The 18,770-nt window shown below is 48.9% G+C and overlaps 2 protein-coding genes across 10 annotated transcripts in view; one reads left to right on the forward strand and one right to left on the reverse strand.

The window, feature by feature from the left end:
* Positions 1 to 2,168: 2,168 nt before the first annotated feature.
* Positions 2,169 to 8,114, forward strand: LYSMD4 (LysM domain containing 4). Of its 2 annotated transcripts, none has more exons than XM_066328264.1 (3): positions 2,169 to 2,194; positions 3,486 to 3,773; positions 7,187 to 8,114. In XM_066328264.1, the coding sequence occupies exons 2-3, from the start codon at positions 3,504 to 3,506 to the stop codon at positions 7,721 to 7,723; spliced, it is 807 nt and encodes a 268-aa protein (XP_066184361.1). In that variant the 5' UTR covers positions 2,169 to 2,194; positions 3,486 to 3,503; the 3' UTR covers positions 7,724 to 8,114. The 2 variants fall into 2 exon arrangements, with proteins under 2 accessions (XP_066184361.1, XP_066184360.1); XM_066328263.1 differs by having other exon boundaries at positions 2,193 to 2,219.
* Positions 8,115 to 9,696: 1,582 nt separating this feature from the next.
* The window catches only part of MEF2A (myocyte enhancer factor 2A), an 81,163-nt gene continuing 72,089 nt past the window's right edge, over positions 9,697 to 18,770 (reverse strand). For all 8 annotated transcript variants that reach the window (XM_066328262.1, XM_066328255.1, XM_066328258.1 and 5 more), the window contains 3 exons: positions 17,507 to 17,633; positions 13,789 to 13,915; positions 9,697 to 13,375 (listed from right to left, as the gene is read on the reverse strand). In XM_066328262.1, coding sequence (XP_066184359.1) covers positions 13,042 to 13,375; positions 13,789 to 13,915; positions 17,507 to 17,633 — 588 coding nt within the window. In that variant the 3' untranslated portion in view covers positions 9,697 to 13,041. The remainder of the gene's footprint in view (positions 13,376 to 13,788; positions 13,916 to 17,506; positions 17,634 to 18,770) is intronic.

Here is an 18,770-nt window from a genome sequence, read left to right on the forward strand (position 1 = left end):
TGTCACTGAGTGATCTGAAATCCAAACGAGAGCTTTTATTGCACAGCTTAGAATGCAGCTGCAAGAGAAGCAAAGAACAACACAGGGAATGTGTCTCACACTTCTCACACTTCTGAAGTGGGCCTGAAGAAAGAGGAACAAGTCCCAAGTGATGAGGAAAGCTGCAGTTCTGGGTCTGAGCACAAGCTCCCAGGAGTCACAGGGACACAAGAGAGGAGCCCTGTTCTAGATTATTTGGGGAGCCTCAGCCAAGACCTTCATGAAAGTTTTGATTCTTTGTCACAGGGATTAACTCTGGGAAGCAGCTGGCATGGATGTGAATTCCAGCTGGTGCCCAGCACCATGGACACACTGCTCTTTGGATTGAGGGCAAATGAGCAGATTCTCAGCTCTGCATTGATCTAAGGGCAGGAGGATTCTTCCTGAATTTCAGGGCACGAATGACCCTTGTGTTGGCTGAGTGTAGATAATGACTGAACCATTGAGCTCTCAGACAGACTCTGCTTGTTTGGGGCTGTGCAGCTCTCACAATCTGTCTGCTAACTACAAAAATATTCCAATTATTTGGAATGATGACATCACCCATGCAATTGACCCAGATCCAACATCAGCACTCCTACAAAACAGTTATTTCTTGTTAAGCACTATTGAGGACAAGCAGTCCAGCCCAGACTGAGCCCTGTAGCAAAGCCTGGTTGATTCCCCCACATTTCCAGCATCTCCTCAGCAGTTTTATTTTCCAGGTTCGAGCAGGTTACCCTGAGTAACCTGGATTTGTTTGACAAAACGTGATCATTGCTTGTAACTTTTGTACCTCAGTAGTCACAGAGAGCCTTGAAGTGGCTCAGGAAAGGCATTTTGGCACCTTTCATCTACTCCCCGTGCTTGTAGAGCCTTCTCCAGCACACTAAATCCACTGTCTGTTGGGTCAGAAAGCTGCCTGAGCCCTAAAGTCATCTGCTCCTGGGATAATCTGGCCCGGGGATGGAGGGAAGGAAATCCTGTGACCTGCTGGGAGGTGTGCTGCTGGCTCAGCCACAGTCCTGCCTGGCCCACAACACTCCCATTTCCCTGCTGAAATCCCTCAGTCCCACCAAGGTGTGTGGGCAGGTGAGAGCTGTGAAGAACAACTTTTGCTTAAAGAAATTGTTGATGCTTCTGGAGCTTTCTTTCCTCTCCGTGTGTCACATTTATCAGCTGATGTTGCATCTAACACAGTGGTAGCCCGAGCTGGAAAGGAAATGCTCTCCCCTCTTGCCTCCAGCACTGGGATTTCACAGGGGAAGGCAAAGGGATGGCCAATGACTGCACTCAGCTTTAATTTAATTTGAAAGCAGGTTTGTGCAGCACCTTTAGGGCACGGAGCAGCCAGACCCCAGGCTGAGCCAAGCCCCTGGCTGTCCCTGCAGGAGATCTTCACCCCGTGGGCACCTGAAGGAGTGAGTGCCTGGTTAATTCTGATAGCTGGCAAGGGGGACTTTATTTCTCCTGTCCCTACACCCCAGAAAAGCTTCAAATGCGGAACTTGCTAACAGTGTGTCCTGAGCTTGTTTTATAGACATAAGGCATGAGTCAGGGTGGGCCAAGGCAAACACCGCAGTGTGGAGCACCGCTGCTCAGCTCTGCCTGCACAGAAATATTGACGTATTGTAATGCTGACATACTGTAAACTGTTATCACATATTGACAGTGTAATAACTGAGATGTTACAGTAACACAGGGCTGTGCAGGTGTGTGACGTGACCCCGTGTACCCTGTGTGTGACGTGTCCGTGGGCAGTGACACCTCACCCATGGTTGTACAGGTGTGTGATATGACGTGTTGTTCAGGTGTGTCACATCACCCCGGGTCCAGGTGTGTAACCTGACCCATTGTACTGGTGTGTGACGTGTCCCAAGGCAGTGGCATCTCACCGGGGGCTATGCAGGTGTGTGATGTGTCCCTGTGTTCAGGTGTGTGATGTGTTCAGGTGTGTCACCAGGTCCCCTCGAGCGCTCCGGGCTCGGTTCCGCCGGCGGGACAGGGGGCGCGGGCCCTTTAAGCGAGGCCCCGCCCCCGCCCCGGCCCAGCCCCACCCGCTCATTCCCTCCCGCCCCGCCGCCCTTCCCGGGCTGCCATTGGTCGGGCGGCTCTGAGGTCCCGCCTCCCGGCGCGGACAGCCAATGGGAGGAGCGCTGGGCGAGACCGGGGCCAGGTTGGTGCGGGGCCGATGGCGGCGGGTCCGTGAGGGGGGCGCGGGGAGAGGGACGGAACCGGGATGTCCTGAGGGGAGCGGAGCCCTTGGGGGAAGCGCCACACCCCGAGGGGAGCGGGGCCCTGGGGGCGAGCGGGATCCCATGAAGCGCTGAGGAGAGCGGGGCCCCAGGGGGCAGCGGGACCCTCCTCGGGTGCTGAGGGCGTTGGGGTCACCTGAAGCGCTGAGGGCGGCGAGACCCTCTGAGGGGAGCGGGAACCCACGGGGCAGCGGGGCCCCCTTGAGGTGCCGAGGGGATCGGGACCCCGAGGGCAGCGGGGCACTCCGAGGGAAGGAGCATTCTCCCGAAATGGGAATCGGGGTCCCCTGAGGGGCTGACGGGTTCGGGAGCTTGGGGAGGCGTTCGGCGGCCCAGAGGAGGGGGAGCTGTGTCGGGGGAGGCCGGGGTGTCCCACAGCAGCGTCCAGCCTCCCTCCGCACTGCTGAGCCCAGCCCGCAGCTGTGGGGGCCGTGCCGGGGCCGAGGAAGTGCCATCAAATCGTAGTGGTTTCACCTGAAGAATCCCTTCGGTGTAGATGGCGAGCGTTAAGGTCGAGGTTCTATAACAATGTGGGGTTTTCTTACCTATTCCTGACCCTGACAACACATTATTTCTGGAGCTGATTGAAGAAAAAAAAAAACAAAAAAAAACCCAAAACGAACTTGCAGGTGTAGGCTGAACAATAATTAAAGTGCTCAGGCAGGTTCTAGTCTTCATGCAGTAAAACGAAACCTTGTTATTCAGGTTGAAGTTGTGTAGCATGATCTGGCCTTTTTTTTTTTTTTTTTTTTTTTAAAAATAAGTGCACTTCCAAGAATTTAAAATGTGGATTGCTAAAGTGTGGAGAACTAAGGATTTATGAAAAGGATAACTTTACTGAGTTTTTAATGTCTGTTGGTAGACCTGATACATGTTTTGACCATAATTAAAGACAGTTTGCTCAACTGACTGTGTTGCTTTTTAATAAAGTTATAGAACGTAGCATTTAAAATGTTGAGCAGTAGTTATAAGGTGGTTTGTTCACAGGTAGACCAAAAAAAAAAAAAAATTGGAGAAAAATTACTGATTGCTGCAGCTTGAGTACAAAACTTTTCTAATACTGCTGTTAGAATGACACTTCTGGATTTGCCCCAGGTACAAGAGACCTTTGTGTGTGTGACCTGCCAACTTTCTGTGCGTTCTCTGAATCTTTCATGCTGAGAACTCAACTCGGCTCTTGAGGAAACTAAAAGTGTCTGGGTTTCGTTCCAGGTGCTGCTGGTGTAAAAGATGAGGCTGCACGAGGGCCGGACGAGACCCTTCCAGGCTCCCGCCTCTGTGCACAGCTTCCCGGGCCGGCAGGTGTTCGTGTTCCCCAGCGGCCGCTCCGACTCGGAGGAGTCCTCGGAGGAGGAGCTGAACGTGATGGAGCTGCGGCCCCGGGGAAAGGAGCAGCCGAGGGGCAGCGCCCGGGACAGGCTGGGCGACGTGGTGCTGCTGGAGAGGGAGCTCACCCAGGAGGACAGCCTCAACAAGCTGGCCCTGCAGTACGGCTGTAAGGTGAGGGCAGCCACCTCACAGGGGTTTCTCACCTGCAGCCGTTTCCACGAGGTGTCCTGTGGTCTGCTGGTGTTGGCACTGGAGAGTTGGCCCTGTGTTTTGTATGAATGCTCATTGTCTGGGTAGAGCTGGAGAAAGGCAAAAAAAAAAAAAAAAAAAAAAGCCCCAGACAAACACAAAAAAGAGTTGTTCAGCCAACAGCCTGGGAAGATGTTGTCAGCCTCACACCCTGCCTGACCTGCTTTCCTGTTTAATTTCAGTGACTTAAGTGCAGGTTGTACTAAGTTATTTCAGTGAGGGCAAACATTAGGGAGCTGAGTGCAGAAATGAGGGCCAGGGCTCTGCTCTCAAGGAACATTGGAGCTTTTGAAGCAAAATGAGCAATACAAAGAAACGCCACAGTTATGGATGAGGTTTTTTTTGTTTATTTTTTGAAAGGTATCAGCTTACATTTTGCAAGGAAGGTCTGAGTCTAGCAGGGGTGGATGTGGAGAGGTGCCAAAGTTCTGTCCCAAAGTCCAGGTGGTGTCTGTGTGGGTTTTGGTTGTTTGCTGTCATCTCAAAGCGTGCACAGTTCAGGTGCCTGTGGGCAGGAGGGAGGGCGTGTGCACAGTGAGATTTCTCACTTGGAACAGCTACACAACACGTTTTCTTTGTTCCAAAGAAGAGCAGAGCTGCTGGAAAGTTTAATTACCTGCTCTGAACATTCGAAAGCTCCGTTGTTTAGCAGTTTGAGCTGTATTTTTAGAGCCCCCTTTATCTGCAAGCTGGACTGTGATTTCAGAGTTCCGTGATGCAAACCATTGGCAGTGACCACAGCGGGGATAATGATACAGCTCTGGCTCCAGTGCTGCCAGCCCATTGCAGTCTGTCTTGCTTAACCACACAGCAGCTGCATGGTGCAGCTGAGGCAAGAGGTCTTAGAGGGATTGCAGCAATTCCTCCCCTCCCTTGCCCTTAGAAACAAAAACAAAACAAAAAAGAGCCCTGTAGGTTCTGCTGACGAGCCTGATGTGTGTGGAGAAGCGAGTCTGGTAGGACTTGAATAAATAGGCCTTGATTGGCCCCAGGGGAGCCTGAGAAGGCAGAGCTGAGCTTTGGTTGGGTTTGGAGCTGTGTGCTGCTCTCAGCAGCACCTGGGCAGGCTCACAGCAGTTGGGTGAACTCAGAGGAGGGGGATTCTGAGCAGTTCTTTGGTTTATGGGGTGAAGAGCCCTGCTGTGCCTGCACTGTCACTCCCAGAGCCTTTCAGCCCCTCTGGAGGCTGCTGGGCCTGCCCAGGGGAAAAGCTGATGGAAGGGACCACGGAGTCAGAGTTCTCCTCCCACAGGGAAAAAACTGTCCTGCTGCCTCCCTCCCTTCCAGAAAGGGCACTTCTGACTGGTTGCAGTTCAGTTGAACAGGTACAGAAATCCTTATTGTAGATTTGTCTGTTTGTCTCTTTAAAGACTGGCGTGACAGTTTTCATGTGTTTTATTTGCACAATTAGGCAGCTCCTGAAGGGTCGCCAGGACAGCAGGGAGAACTATAACCACAGATATATAAGCAAATGTGTTTGAAAATCCAGGATGAACTTCTCATTGAAATCAACGAGAACTTGACATCGCTTTCAGAATCTGCTTGGGGAGGGGGTATTGAGACAGTGCAACAAATAGCCAACAAATAGCTCTGTGTGTGCCACAGATAACTTGGCAGAGATGCAAAGCACTTTAAAAATTCTCATTTTTACTCTTGACCATTTATAGTCCTGGCTTGCTTTTGGCATTGTTCTTAGCTGGGCAAGAGGAGCTCTCTGCAGCCAAAAAATGAGTACAGAAAATAATCCTAAATGCTTGTGCAGCCCAATCTCTCTCATGCTTCCTGTCAGCTTTGTTTGTTGTTTCTGTGTGAGTGCTGCTCCACTTTCTGTTTCTAGAGTCTTAGCACCACACTGCAGTATTTGATTGCAGACACCACGGGGGATATTTACTGTCCCAGTAATTTGTTTTCATTGGAACAAATCCAGAAATTGAAGCAGCACCTCAGTTAGGAGGCTCTGGGTGAGATTGTTATTTCATAACTAAGAAATTTTGCAAGGTTTAAGTCCAGAGGTTACACTGGGGCCGGCTGAGAGGAGCCTCTAGCAGTGATTGAGGATTCCTTTTGCCTCAGGGTCCCCAGGTCAGGTCCTGGATGAAATGTGCCATTTTCAGAGTTCTCAGGCTTTGCAGAGTAAACATGAGATTCAGGCCTCCATCTCGTCTCTACCTCTGAGCAGAGTGCTTAGGAAGTAAAGTGGGGCTTTTTGTTTAGCTCCCCAGTTTCCTTGGCAGCCTCAAGTGTGCGAGTGTGCAGTGGATGCAGGTCATGCTGTGATTTCTGAAGAGCAAAGCACAGTCCCTGTGCTGTGTCTCTCTGCTGTGATGGATGGGAGGTGGTTTACCTGTGATGGCGGAAGGTCGTGTTGCCTTTCTCTTTGGTTTGGCTCTCGCTGTTTTGTTTTGTGCCCTCCAGCCTTTTCCTCAAGGTTCTTTCACATCTCTTCAGCTGCAGTGGAGAGCTCCTGGCACACACACTGACATCCTGTTCCTTTTCTTTGACAGAGGGTTTAGTGCAGCTGAGAAGTTGCTGTTCTTACTGGGTGGCTGTGAGTGGCCACTGCATTAAGCATCTTCTCCTGTTTAATGTTAAACAAGGGATTTGCCTTTGTTTTTGCGTTGGTAGCACCTGTCCCTGTGTCTGCTGCTGCACGTGTGGCACCTTCTTCCTTGCTCTTCCTGCTGCTGGCTGGGGACAGCAGCCCACACTGAGGAGCCCTACACAGGAACCAGAGGTGGGGACAGCAGCACAGAGGTCATTGTCCTTCAGCAGGAGCACTGAGCAGCTCAGGAGGGATGAGCTGCTGTCCCACAGAAGAGAGGGGCTGCTGCTTGAGCAGAGGATGCTCGTGCCTGTGCAGGAGAGGCTCAGCTGCTCTCCTCATGTGCCCTTGCTTTCAGGATGGGTGTGCTCCCAAAATGGAGCTCTGATCACTCTGAAATTATTTCCTGAGCAAGAGATGCTGATACTGGTGTTGTGCTCTCACCTTAAGCACTCGTGTGTAAGGTATGAAAATTGTTTTTAAAAGGATCTGTTTGTTAAAAGAATTCTTCTTGCCTTAACTAAGTGAGAGAAGAAAGCAAAGGGAAGGAAGGACAGTATGGAGCAAAATCCAGCAGGTACAAGGGCACCAGAGGAGGTTGTCGACTGGTTTAACAGGGGACTGCCTCTATCCTGCAGGACCTGGAGCAGCCCTGGAACCGCTGGGGGATCTCTGCACCCGGGGCCTGCCCTTACTCCCTGACGGCTCCTTGCACACTGGTTCTGTGGCTGCTCCCTGCCTGGCTCCTGGCTTGTCCTGCCCTCACTGTTCGTGTCCTCTCTGGATTCCCTAGGTTGCGGATATCAAACGCGTCAACAACTTCATCCGGGAGCAGGACCTGTACGCGCTCAAGTCCATCAAGATCCCGGTGCGGCCGCACGGGCTGCTCACCGAGGGCGCGGGGGCGCTGCGGCCGCCGGCGGGGCCCGGCCCGACCCGCGGGGAGCCGCCGCAGGCCGAGCCCGGCGCGGGAGGCTCCGCCGGCGGCCGGCGCCTCAGCGACTACTTCAGGGGCATCGACCAGAGCATCCAGGACGCCGCGCAGGTGGAGGTGCAGCTGAGCGCCGAGTACGGCGGGGAGGGGCTGGAGCGGCCCCCGCCCGAGGCGGGGAAGCGGGACGCTGCTAACGGTGCGGACTGCGGAATCCAGTGGTGGAACGCCGTCTTCATTATGCTCCTGATAGGAATTGTCCTGCCGGTGTTTTATATCATCTATTTTAAAACGCAAGGCCTGGCGGCCCACACCGCTAACACTACAGCGTCAAATGTTTCAGCAGCTGGATTGGAAGAGAAATTACCACAAGACTCAGTTGTAGGAAAAAAATCCTAGGGGGAAAGGGCAGCCTTCTCCAGCAGCGATGCCTGTATGCTTGTGACTGACTGAAGTGCATCCAAGGGGATACAACGCTACAGATTATTTTTATTTTTATAAGTAGTTGATGATGTAATCATGAATTTGACTGAAAATGAGGTGATGTGATTTTGACAGAAAATAAGGATGCTTTGTTGCTCACAGAGGTCATCACCCAGGTTGCTTCAGAGTTGGGAACTCTGTTGAGGGAAAGTATTTTGTAGCAATTTACTCATTGTGGTTGCTTCAGGTATTTCTTAATGGTATTTCTAGAAGCAATCCTTAGCTGCTGAGCTAGAGAGTGCAGTATTAATGTGGCTGGAAGGTTGGGGGTTGTTTGCATTTTAAGGAAACACTTTTTCTGGAATAGAAGGGGTGTGTGTGTGATTTTGGTCTCTTGCAGACCAGGGTGGTTTTGGCCTGCTTGTCCCTAATGATGCCTTCTGGGGCTCTAAGCTGGGTGACTCAGGGCACAGGGACACTGGCAGCACCCCACCTTGTCACCCCCCTGAGCAAACCTTTGAGCTGTGTTCATTAGGATGTGTTCACCCCTGGGAAGGGTGAGCCCTCAGTGAGATCCTTCAGAGATGTCAGTGCAGGACCTGTGCTGTCCCTGGGTGCTGCGTGGCCCGAGGTGGGCAGGGGTGTTGGAAGGGAACAGCAGAGCAGGAGAGAGGAGTCACAGGCACTTCCCAAGGGCTGCTTTGCTGGCAGGAGGTCTAGTCAGTATTATTTGCTAAAAAACTAATAATAGTTTATAGTGGTGCTTCTCAGACCCCGGGCTCAGTCGTGGGGTCACTCCCTGTGTGCAGCCTGAGTGGGAATGCTGGGCTGGGGACAGGTTGTGAGGCCCAGGACAGAAGTCCAAGGAGGGGTGAGGACTGTGAAGCTGCTGATCATGGCGGGTTTCTGTGAACTGACCACGTGCATTGGAAAGCTCCACAGGGCACTGGAGGTGTCGAGGGCTGTGCTCTTCAGGGCACTCAGCAAACACTACACCTGCTGCAAGGGAGCAGCAACAGAGGCCTTGGGAGCTTTGCTGAAGAGAAAAATTTGCCTCAGCAATTTGATTCAGCAAATTCCACGCTTGTGGGCAGAGGTAAAGCTTTCCTGGAACCAAACACTAAGGGATTTTGTGTGGGCAGGTGCCACTGGTGCTGAGGGTGGGGGCAGAGCTGGTGGGCAGGTGCAGGAAGTCCCTGTTTGTCATCCCCACCCCATGTTCCCAGCTGCCAGCAGGACCACGGGGCTTTTCCAGCCTCCCCTGGCAGCCCGAGGGGAGCTGGGGCAGAGCAGGGGCTGGAGAGGGGCTGTGGTACAGACAGACAGACAGACATCTGTCAGGTGTGGCCTCAAGGACTGCCTCTGCCTGGCCAGGGAGGACTGCAGAGGCAAGGTGAGCACCCCACACCACACGAGCACAAGGTGTGCTGTTACAATGGGAACCCTGTGTTCCCTGCGGCTCTCAGAAGTGGGAACCTAATTTTGTAAACAAGAACTCCAGTTACACTGAACAAAAACTTGTATTTTTCTTCTGTGAAGAGCTGTATCTCTTTGTTCTGGGGACGCGGTGGGAAGGGGTTCTTACATTTTTAAATAAAGCCACATGAAATAAAAGCACAAGGGGCACAGCTTGTGCTTTATTTGCTGTAACACAGCTGAGCACCTGCCTTAGGAAGGGGAGCCCCTGCAGTGAGCAGGAGGAACGGGGCTGGAGAGGCAGGACTGGCCTTGGGCTCCCCACTCTCAATGGACTCTGATTCATCTGCCACTGTCTCCAAGTGCTTTGTGCAAAGGTTCTTAGCAGGCAGCAGTCCTTGAGTGCAGTAACAAGCGTGTGTGTAATCCCTGCTGATGACAGTCCTCCTGGCTGGTTAAAAACCAACACCTCTCACCTGGACTGACACCTGGAGGGGCAAGGACGGGCTCTGCAAACACGAGAGAGGCCGGAGTACACAGTAAAAGCCAGTATCTTTACTTTAGTGAATGCAGGATACAAATATTTTACAACAACCTCTAGCATTTTCTTAACCATTTGATAAAAAGTTCACTAGAATATTTATTGTATATTGAAGAAAAAACAACACATTCAGGGAAAAAAATTGAGATTAACTTATTTTTTTTCTTAAAAGATTCGTCTCAAGGATGGCAACAAAGTCCAGCTTGTGCCGCCAAACGGCTTATCAGCATTAAACCGTGAACAGCTTCTTGTGAACTGTTGACTACAAACATTTACCAAATACATAAATCTCTTTTAAAAAAGCCATTTTAAATATAGCAAAGCAGTGTTCTCTTGCACAGCAAAGTGAAGAAAGGTTCTACTAAGATTTAAATGTTTACATTGGTTAAGTCTTTCTTTCACATTCGGATTTAACTTCTGCCCAGGATCAATTGTTAGGAGTTGTTTTGTTCCTTATTTACTATGTATTTCTTGTGCGCACAGTAACTCGCAAGTTTCTGATGCATTAGTGTCCTTGGAGGGAAGGCAAGGCTAAAGCAGTTCTCTCTGACGAGTCCCTGACAACGTGGCGTTCTCAAAACTATCGTGAGAGCTCGAGGATGGAGGTGATTTGTCACAACAGAGATAAAAATCTTAAATCATTCAGACCTGACTGGGTTCAGCCCAGGATTGGATCCACTTGCACTTCAGTCAGCAGAGATAATTTTAAAAAGCTTTTTTTTTTTTTTAACCTGTTGAAATATCTGTGCTATGTCATCTTTTATTTTTTTTTTTATAAAACATTTTTACAATTTCTAAAAAAGTATGTTTCAAAGTGAGTTACTTGTTATTAAAAACCAGGATTCCCATGTCCTCCTCGGTGGCAGGAGGTGCTCCCCAAGACCAGAGGGCTGTGGAAGGACGTTTCTGCCGGGCCTGGGGCAGCACAGGGCAGCTCCCTGGCCCAGCTCTTTAGAATTGATTCTTTTTATTCTTTTTTTTTAATTCATTGGTGCAATTTCAATACAAACTCTAACCCTTGTGTAGCTTTGTCTTTAAGAAAACAGTAGTTAAGTACTGTTTAAAAACCTGCATAGAAATAAAGACTATTGAGATACAGTCAGCAAAGCCATCTGATAAGGCACACAAGAAAATAGACAGTAAATGTGAATGCAGAACTCCCACTCGGATGTACAGCAAAGTTCATACAGGTGCATAAATCATGGAACTCACATCACTGGTCAGAGCAGCAAAAGGTTCCCGCGAGCAGCAAGTGCCTTGGGTCACTGGGGCCGTGGCAGCGGTGGGAACGTGTCCCTGTGCCTGCAGGCTCCTGCCAGCCAGGCTGAGCCCACGGGAGCGGGGAGCAGCTCCAGGGGCAGGGAGCCCCTGTGGCTTTTAATGCTGCCAGGACAGCGAGACAGGGCTGGAGGCCACGGGGACACCGCCCTTCTCCCCCTCCCTTACAGCATCACGGGATTTTCTTAACTGCAAAAAAAAACCAAAAAAACAACAAAACAACCCCAAGCACAAAATGCAATAAATACCAGGGCTACCTGTGCAGAGTCTGGGCCACCCCAGGCCCTGCAGCTTCCACCCAGAGCCAGCAGTGCCGGCCCGGAGGTGCCCGGGAGCACCGGGCTCCAGCCCCAGAGCTGCTCCCGCCCACTGCGGCACAAGGGGGCTCTGCATTCCTCCCTCTCCTGCTTGGAAGCAGCACATTTTTCCCAAACCACTTGCCAACTCACAAAACCTTTTGTGCTCCTCTGATATGTGTCATTTCCCTATCATGAGAAATTAGGTCAAGTTTTTCCACTGTTTTTTTTTTTTTTCCTCCTTGGAAGAGGCAGCTTTAAAATGATGCCTTAAAATGTGTTGTAACAGATTTTTTATATTTATGCAGGATGAACTTAACACCGGATTTTTTTTTTTTTGCCACTTTGCTATTTATATACATATATATAAAATGTATAATGAAGCTTAACCATACAGCACAGAGATTACAATTGAACGGCACACATTCACCACCAGTGAGGGGGCCAACCCCTTTATACACCCTCTGAAAAATCTGGATAATAATATTAATAATAATTAAAATCCAAAGAAAGTACAGTATATTTAACAAAATAGTAAATATTAAACAGTGAATACTCTACTTAATAAGGACCTCGCCTTGTTTCAAGTTGGCGTCAATCCACAAAAATATACTTTTTAATCTGGTGACCGTACAATACATAGGTACTTACACCAAAGGTGATAATATATTTAGGATGCTATATACACAAAGAGTTTGGCTCAAATTTAAATTTACATATAAGTGTTCATGGCTTATTTTTCCCCCAAGGTTCCGCCTGCAAGTTTTTCCTTTTCATCTTTGAAAGCAAAAACTAGAAAGTCAAAATAAGATAAAACTATACTCTACAAAAAAGCTACAACATACAGCTTTGGCTTATATAAATAATTCATAGCAGAATGTGTTCAAAAGTACTGTATATAACTTTATATATAGTCTTCAATTCATTAGGGTATTGTTTTCTTTAATATAAAATATACATGAGCTAAAATCCGTTTCTATATTTTTCAAAGGTATGAACGTAAAAACAAATTTGTCAAACATATTCCAATTATAACTTAATATATTAATTTTATTTTGTTAATGTTCTATTTTCTAGGCTAATATTTTCTGAATATTTCATGCGAGTTCTCTATGTCTCTCTTTCACTCATTAAAAAAATCACTTCTTTGACCCAATACACTATTTTTTTTTTTTTTGCACGTGCAAAACAGGGTTTTTGTTGGGTTTTTTTTTTTATTATTTCTTATAGCATCAGCCCTTCTCCATGCACCCTCTGCAATAGAGACCCATGCCAGGTTGGGTAATAGAAAGGTCAGTTTATGTACAGTATTGCTTTCTTCTTCCTGCTTTTCTACTGCTCTGCTGCTACAAAGCAATTATTTCTTAACTACGAGTAACCATAGAGCTGACTACACACAGGGACGGTACTACAGGCGAGCCCTCGCTCGGGTGGGTGTGGAGGAGGAGGAGACACTGCGGGGACGCCTCTGCCAGGCTGGGGTTACACACGAGTCCAGGTAAGTGCCAGACTAGAGATCAAACCTACGGGATTGTTCTGTTACTTTTACCAAGGGACATCTGCAGCTATACAAGAGTTTGTCGTAAGTGCCTGATGATTGGTGTATGCTACACACACTAGCACATATATATGCATGTGAAGATATATATATGCACGTATGTATATACATATAAATATACTTATTCACGTCCTTATTTATAAATTTCGATATGTCAGGACAGTTCACGTTGAGAACACAAAGCTGCGAGGGCGGCACGGCGGGTTTATGTCACCCACGTGTCCATCCTCATGCGCTTTACCGAGGGGCTCTCGCGGTCCTCGGCGGCGGGCGGCCGGCCCAGCACCACGGGCGAGTGGAAGTCGCTGCGCGGGTCCTCGCGGTCGCTGCCGTCGTAGGAGCTGCTGGAGCTGCTCAGGCTGTCGACGGGGGAGCGCCCCAGCTCCTGGCGCGACGGCGGCGGCGGCGGCGGCTGCTGCGGCGGGAAGCCGGAGGGGGTGACGCGGTCCCGGGGAGGGGAGATGGGCTCCGATTTGATGTTGATGTTTTGGTTGGTGTTGATGGAGAGGTTTGAACCCTGAGATAGCTGGCTGCCAGTGCTGGGGACAGAAAACGGAAAGGCGAGAATGAGAGACCGCAGACAGCGAAAAGCAAGTGACGGTTCACGTGTCTGCGAGGGTGAGGCCCTGGGGCTCGGCGCAGAAATAAATGCACCTCACTGGGAAGAGCAAAGGTGAAAAAAGCATTAATTAAAGGTCTGAGCTGCATTTACAGAAGTTCAGAACAAATATTTTCTATTGTCAAACGTTTCAGTCAGCACACAGGCACCTCCTTGGTGAGAAGCTGAGCCTGCAGGGACACAGCTCATTAGCTGGAGGTGACTGAAGGGACAAACACCCCGACTCACAAATGTTTTGCAGCACAGACGAGAGGTTCAAATGTGCTGAATATTCCCTTGGTGCAGCTGCTCCAGCAGCAGAGCAGAACCCCCCAGTGCTGCCCTGGTACTTACACAAGAGAGCTGAGGGCTGCGGGACCGAGGTGGTGCTGCTGCCAGGCAGACACCTGCCCCAGGGACAGCATTCCTGGGGAGTTAAATCCCTGCAGGGCAGACAGGTCTGCGCTAGTCAAGGAGTAATCTAAGAGGGAAAAACAAATAAACAACAAAGCAATGTACAGCGGGGTTCATATATATCACATACAAATAAAAATAAACACAAATACAAAGGCTTTCTGCCCAAAACAAAGGCAGCTGATCCAAAGGAATTCAAACGTGAAAACTCAAGTCTGGGAGCAATCCTGCCAAGCTGAACAGTGCAGAGGTCTCCGAATGATTTTTTTTTTTTCTTTTTGCATTCTGTTTTCAGTTCCTCCATGTTGCCGTCTGGGAGCTTGTTCCAAACCCACAGGTGCAACACAACAACGGTGAGCACCTTACAGTAAGACTTGGCATTTCTGAAGAGATTTCAAATGAAACCAAAAGAGAAGAGTCCATGTGAGTCACCAGGCAGGGATGGTGGGTCTTGCCCTGACTTCACTGCAGACACCTGGGCTGTGGTTCAGGTCCCAGCTGGGAGGTGGCAGCTCCTCAGACAAGACACAGGAGCCATTTGGGGTTTTGTCACAGAGCTCCTGGTCCTACAACCTCCATCCAAAGCCAAGCCCTGAACAGCCCTGGCTGGAAAGGCAGGACAGGGACTGAGTACCCAAACCCCAGAGACCCCTCAGTGCAGTCCTACTGCAGCACATCACATCCTCCCCCTTCCCACAATATCACCCCTCAGTGTCTGATCAAACTGTCACCTCTGTATCACAGGAACAAATAAACCTTTGTGTGTGGAGCAAGAAAACACCATTCTTTAGAATTTCAACTTAAATGGAGCCCAGAGGGCTTGATCCATTCCAGCCCCAGAGGGTCTGGCTGCTGCAGGGCTCCCTCACTTCTCCCTTCTTTCACAGAACTGAAGTTGTCTGCACTTGATCATTACCACTCATGTTTTCTTTCAGGTTTGAAAACAAAGTCAAACTCTTCTCTGCTTTTAATTATTTTGTAATAAAGCTTCCCTAAAATAATTTTTGGTCTCTTGAGAATGGGACAAAATGTGAGCAGCCAAACTGAGGCTGTACTGCCACCAGAGGAACCAAACATTCCACTGGAGTTGGGTTTGGCTTTGATTTGTGTTTGGGGGGTTTTCGGTTTTTTTGTAGTATTGTCCTAAAATGCCACCACCTTTACAATCTCTCTCTCTCTCCTGTGATGAGCCTCCTTGAAGACTCCCCATCCACTGACCTGTTTGCAGGGGATAAATTCTAGATCTCCCTAAAGCAGCTCATCTCGGGAGGAGAATCCAGGGCCAGCAAGGCCCTGTGCTGTCAGAGACCCACACACATCCCTGCAAGAATCTTCCTGTAGGATCAGGAGTCCCAGCAACTCCCAGCAGGTGAAGCTTCTTAAGCTGCCTTTTTGTTACATTTCTTCTCAGATGTCACTTGTACTGACACTCTGAAAGCCCTCACACGTATTTCTGCACAGCTTCAGAAACGTTTGTCCCAAGATGATTGACCAAAAAATCCTCTTCTGCACGACTAAAACTGAATTTAAAAAATAAAGAAAAAATAAAAACGGTGCAGCCCCTGCAGTGACCCAGACATGCACTGAGCCTTCAAAGCAGCCAGGCCTCCTCTGACACCTGCCCAGGGCAGCCCTGGAGATGGATGTGCTGGGCTGATGGGATTTGTCAGAGCAGACCTGAAGGAAACACTGATAGGAATTCAGTTCCCCTGTAATTTTTTTTCCATTGCAATTACAGCTTTTATGACTATGGACAATTAACTTCTGACACTTCAGACAGAACGTGTCCGGTGACAGGGCTTTGAGGAGGTATTTTTCTGTAGAGCACATATGTCACTACACAATTAGCTGCATTACTAATTCCCTAAATAATCACCTATCTGCTGGCAGTGGCAGGAGGAGAGCCCTGCTGCAGGAGTGACCTGGTGTGAGAGGGACACACAAGAGCATCTTCTGCACCACAGAAACCACCACTGCTGTGATCCCCACAAGCAGCATTGGCAAGTTTGTACTTCTGAAGCCAGAATTTATTTATGGCTTGGTGACACTCTGCTCAGGTGTCAATTACTAATTAACTGATGACAGGGGGTTTTAATTTTTTTTTAATGCCTGGACTGTTTAAAACCAGTAACTCAGTTGTTTCTGGCCCTTCCTCCAACAATCTACAGAATACCATAAGAGATTACACAAAATAGGGTATTTGTGGAAAATTGATATCCAACATTTTAATTAAGGATCCAAGAGCTGAAACTGTCCCTTCCAGTCCTGAAAAAAACAACCCTATCAATCCAGAAAAACAATTAAGGTATTTAAATTTTATCTTAGCCCTTGAACAGCAAAACTGGAATTGTGCTGTAAGTGGCAACTACCCTGAGAATCCCCAGGCGACAATTTGGTTTCAACATCGAATTTCCTCCTGCAAATCCCCTGAAAGGTTCAATCTAATAGAAATGATTCTAAAGTGTGTGAAAACCACTGAAGGCTAAAAGCTTTGCACAAATTATTTGCATTATCAAAGGAAATGGGCTGGAGTTTAAAATCACACCCCAGTAGTACCAGCACTTGTCCATTACGTAGGAGATCAGTTCCCACTGCCTTTGCTGCTTCCCGAGATCCCAGCCCCACTCTGCTCTTGGATGTTTCAGCCACCAGCTCACAGCTTACTCTGAGTGAGGGATGCACCCAGCTGGACAGGAGGGATGTGTCAGGTGGAATCAGTGTGGCTCCTCTGAGCAGGGCCCAGAAGGGTTTGCTCTGACCAGCCACTGGACACAAGAGCTGAGCCAGCCCTGGGGCAAGACTCACACCAAGGTCTGCATGTCCAGCTACTTCAACTCATCACCCCAAGCAAGTCCCTGCTCTGCCCGTGGCACTGCTCCTGCAGCCCAACTTCTGCACTCCCTGCTTCAGACTTCAGCCCTCAGGGCACTGTGTTTGCATCAACCCCTGGGCTGGTGCTGCAGGGCAAATCCAGCCCCTGGCTGTGTTGGTGCGATCTGTACGGTAGATACACGAGGGCTGTGAGGAGTGCAGGGCCCCAGGACAGCCCCTGCACCGTGGGTGCACAGTCCTCCTGCAGCACCAGCCAGGGCACACAGAGGGGCTGGGGGCACTGCCAGCTCATGGGCCCGTTCACACAGAAACACACAAGAGCATGTGAGGTGCTTGGCTGGTAAACTAAAAACTGCAGTCAAGACTTCCAAAGCTAAGAGGGGAGAAGATGTATGAAACCCCATCCACCACTGCCCTGGTTGTTGGACAACCCTTTTGGTGAAGATATTTTCCCCAATATCCAACCTAAACCTCCCCTTGTGCAACCCGAGGCTGCCATTGCCTCATGTTCCATCACTTATTACTTGACTTTCACCAACTGCTTTCCCAACCAGCAAACCACTCATCACTTTTACATTACCAAATGCTTTACATCACACCCAGCTTGGATAAAGAGTAATTTGAAGGTCCTGCAGACAACGAAAGTATCAGAAGAACAGAAGTACTGAAGGATCAGCTATCGCCTAAAGGTGAGACACTCCAGTTCCCCGTGGGATCGCTACAGGCCCGGTTTTGATGAGTAAGAGGAGGAGAAGTCAGTCACAGAAGTCACAGAGGTGTGAACTCCCGGCCCGAGGGCGGTCCCAGCGCAGAGCCCACCCCTTACCAGTGTTGTAGGCAGTGGGCATGGCCGAGTAGACCAGGCCCTGCGGGGGCAGGCTCGGAGTCGTCACCGACACCACGGGGGTGGCCAGGGGCTGCGTGGACTGAGAACTGCTTATCCTCTGCGTGTTCTGCAAGGGATGGAAACGACAAACCTCGTGAGACCAGGGACAGCAACGGGGAATGCAGTGCCAGTGTCACAGAGCATGGCATTCCAGCGTGCTGCTCTGCTGCACCTTTGGGTTAGGAACACATCCTTTTTGTCAGGATTGGTTTTCTAAAAAAGCTAAAGTATTTCAACACAACCAAAACGATCTTGGCAAACTGAAATGAAAAATTAATTGAAGGCTCACTGGGCCACTTCCCAAGCATGCAGATTTCAACAGCTGTTAGCGTTGTAGGACACACAAAAATAAATGCAATTTCTTAGGGATACACACAACAATTCTCAAAAGTTCTTAAGTGATTAAGAGTTTTGAGTCTTATTTTTAAAGAGGTTTTAGTGCAGATGGTGAGGTGCAGTTCCACCAGAAGAGATTCTCCCACTTCACAGTTGTTTATCCAATTTTCCAAATCTCAGCTGCCAGTTTTGACACTGTGCTGACTACACCTGTCCTGAAAGGAACACAGAGATCTTCTAAATAAATTTGTGTTGATAAGACTTCAGTGATAAAATAATCTTGCTGTTCCCATGGTTCCTGAGAAACTGAGAGAGCACTTGTTATAATGCAGAAATGTTTCCAAGCAAATGACACTGGAGTTCACAAAGAGCAATGGTGCTGTTCTGACAGGGAAAATGGGAAAATAGCTAAACTAGATTGTCTCAGATAATTTAACTGTGGGCACAATTTGGCTTTTTAATAAGAGTCTTTCTTTCCCATATACTGGAATGAACATCTGCAGCAAACAGATCACTCAAAATAAGCTCTAACCAAATTTGCTGGTTAGAAAATTAATTAAACACTGTGGTGAACAGCACCAGACAGCAAAGCTGCTGCCACAGAACGTTCTGCTCTCCACAGTGGCAACTGCAAATCTTCCTGAAAAATAGGAGGTTCAACACCATTTGGCCATGACAAAGAGTGTCAAGAACAGAAAATGCTAAGGTTTTATTTTTCAAGAACAGATATTTACTTTTATCTGCAGAATTCTTAGAAAGAGCAGCCGTCTCCACACCCTGTATTTCTACAAGGAGCTGGGTTTCAATCTGCTGGTAATACGGTTTTTTTTAAAGCAAACTTCTATCTCTGAAAAAATACTTGCTTCAA

This window comes from Sylvia atricapilla, chromosome 13 (genome assembly GCF_009819655.1).
Source record: "Sylvia atricapilla isolate bSylAtr1 chromosome 13, bSylAtr1.pri, whole genome shotgun sequence".
Lineage (NCBI taxonomy): Eukaryota > Metazoa > Chordata > Aves > Passeriformes > Sylviidae > Sylvia > Sylvia atricapilla.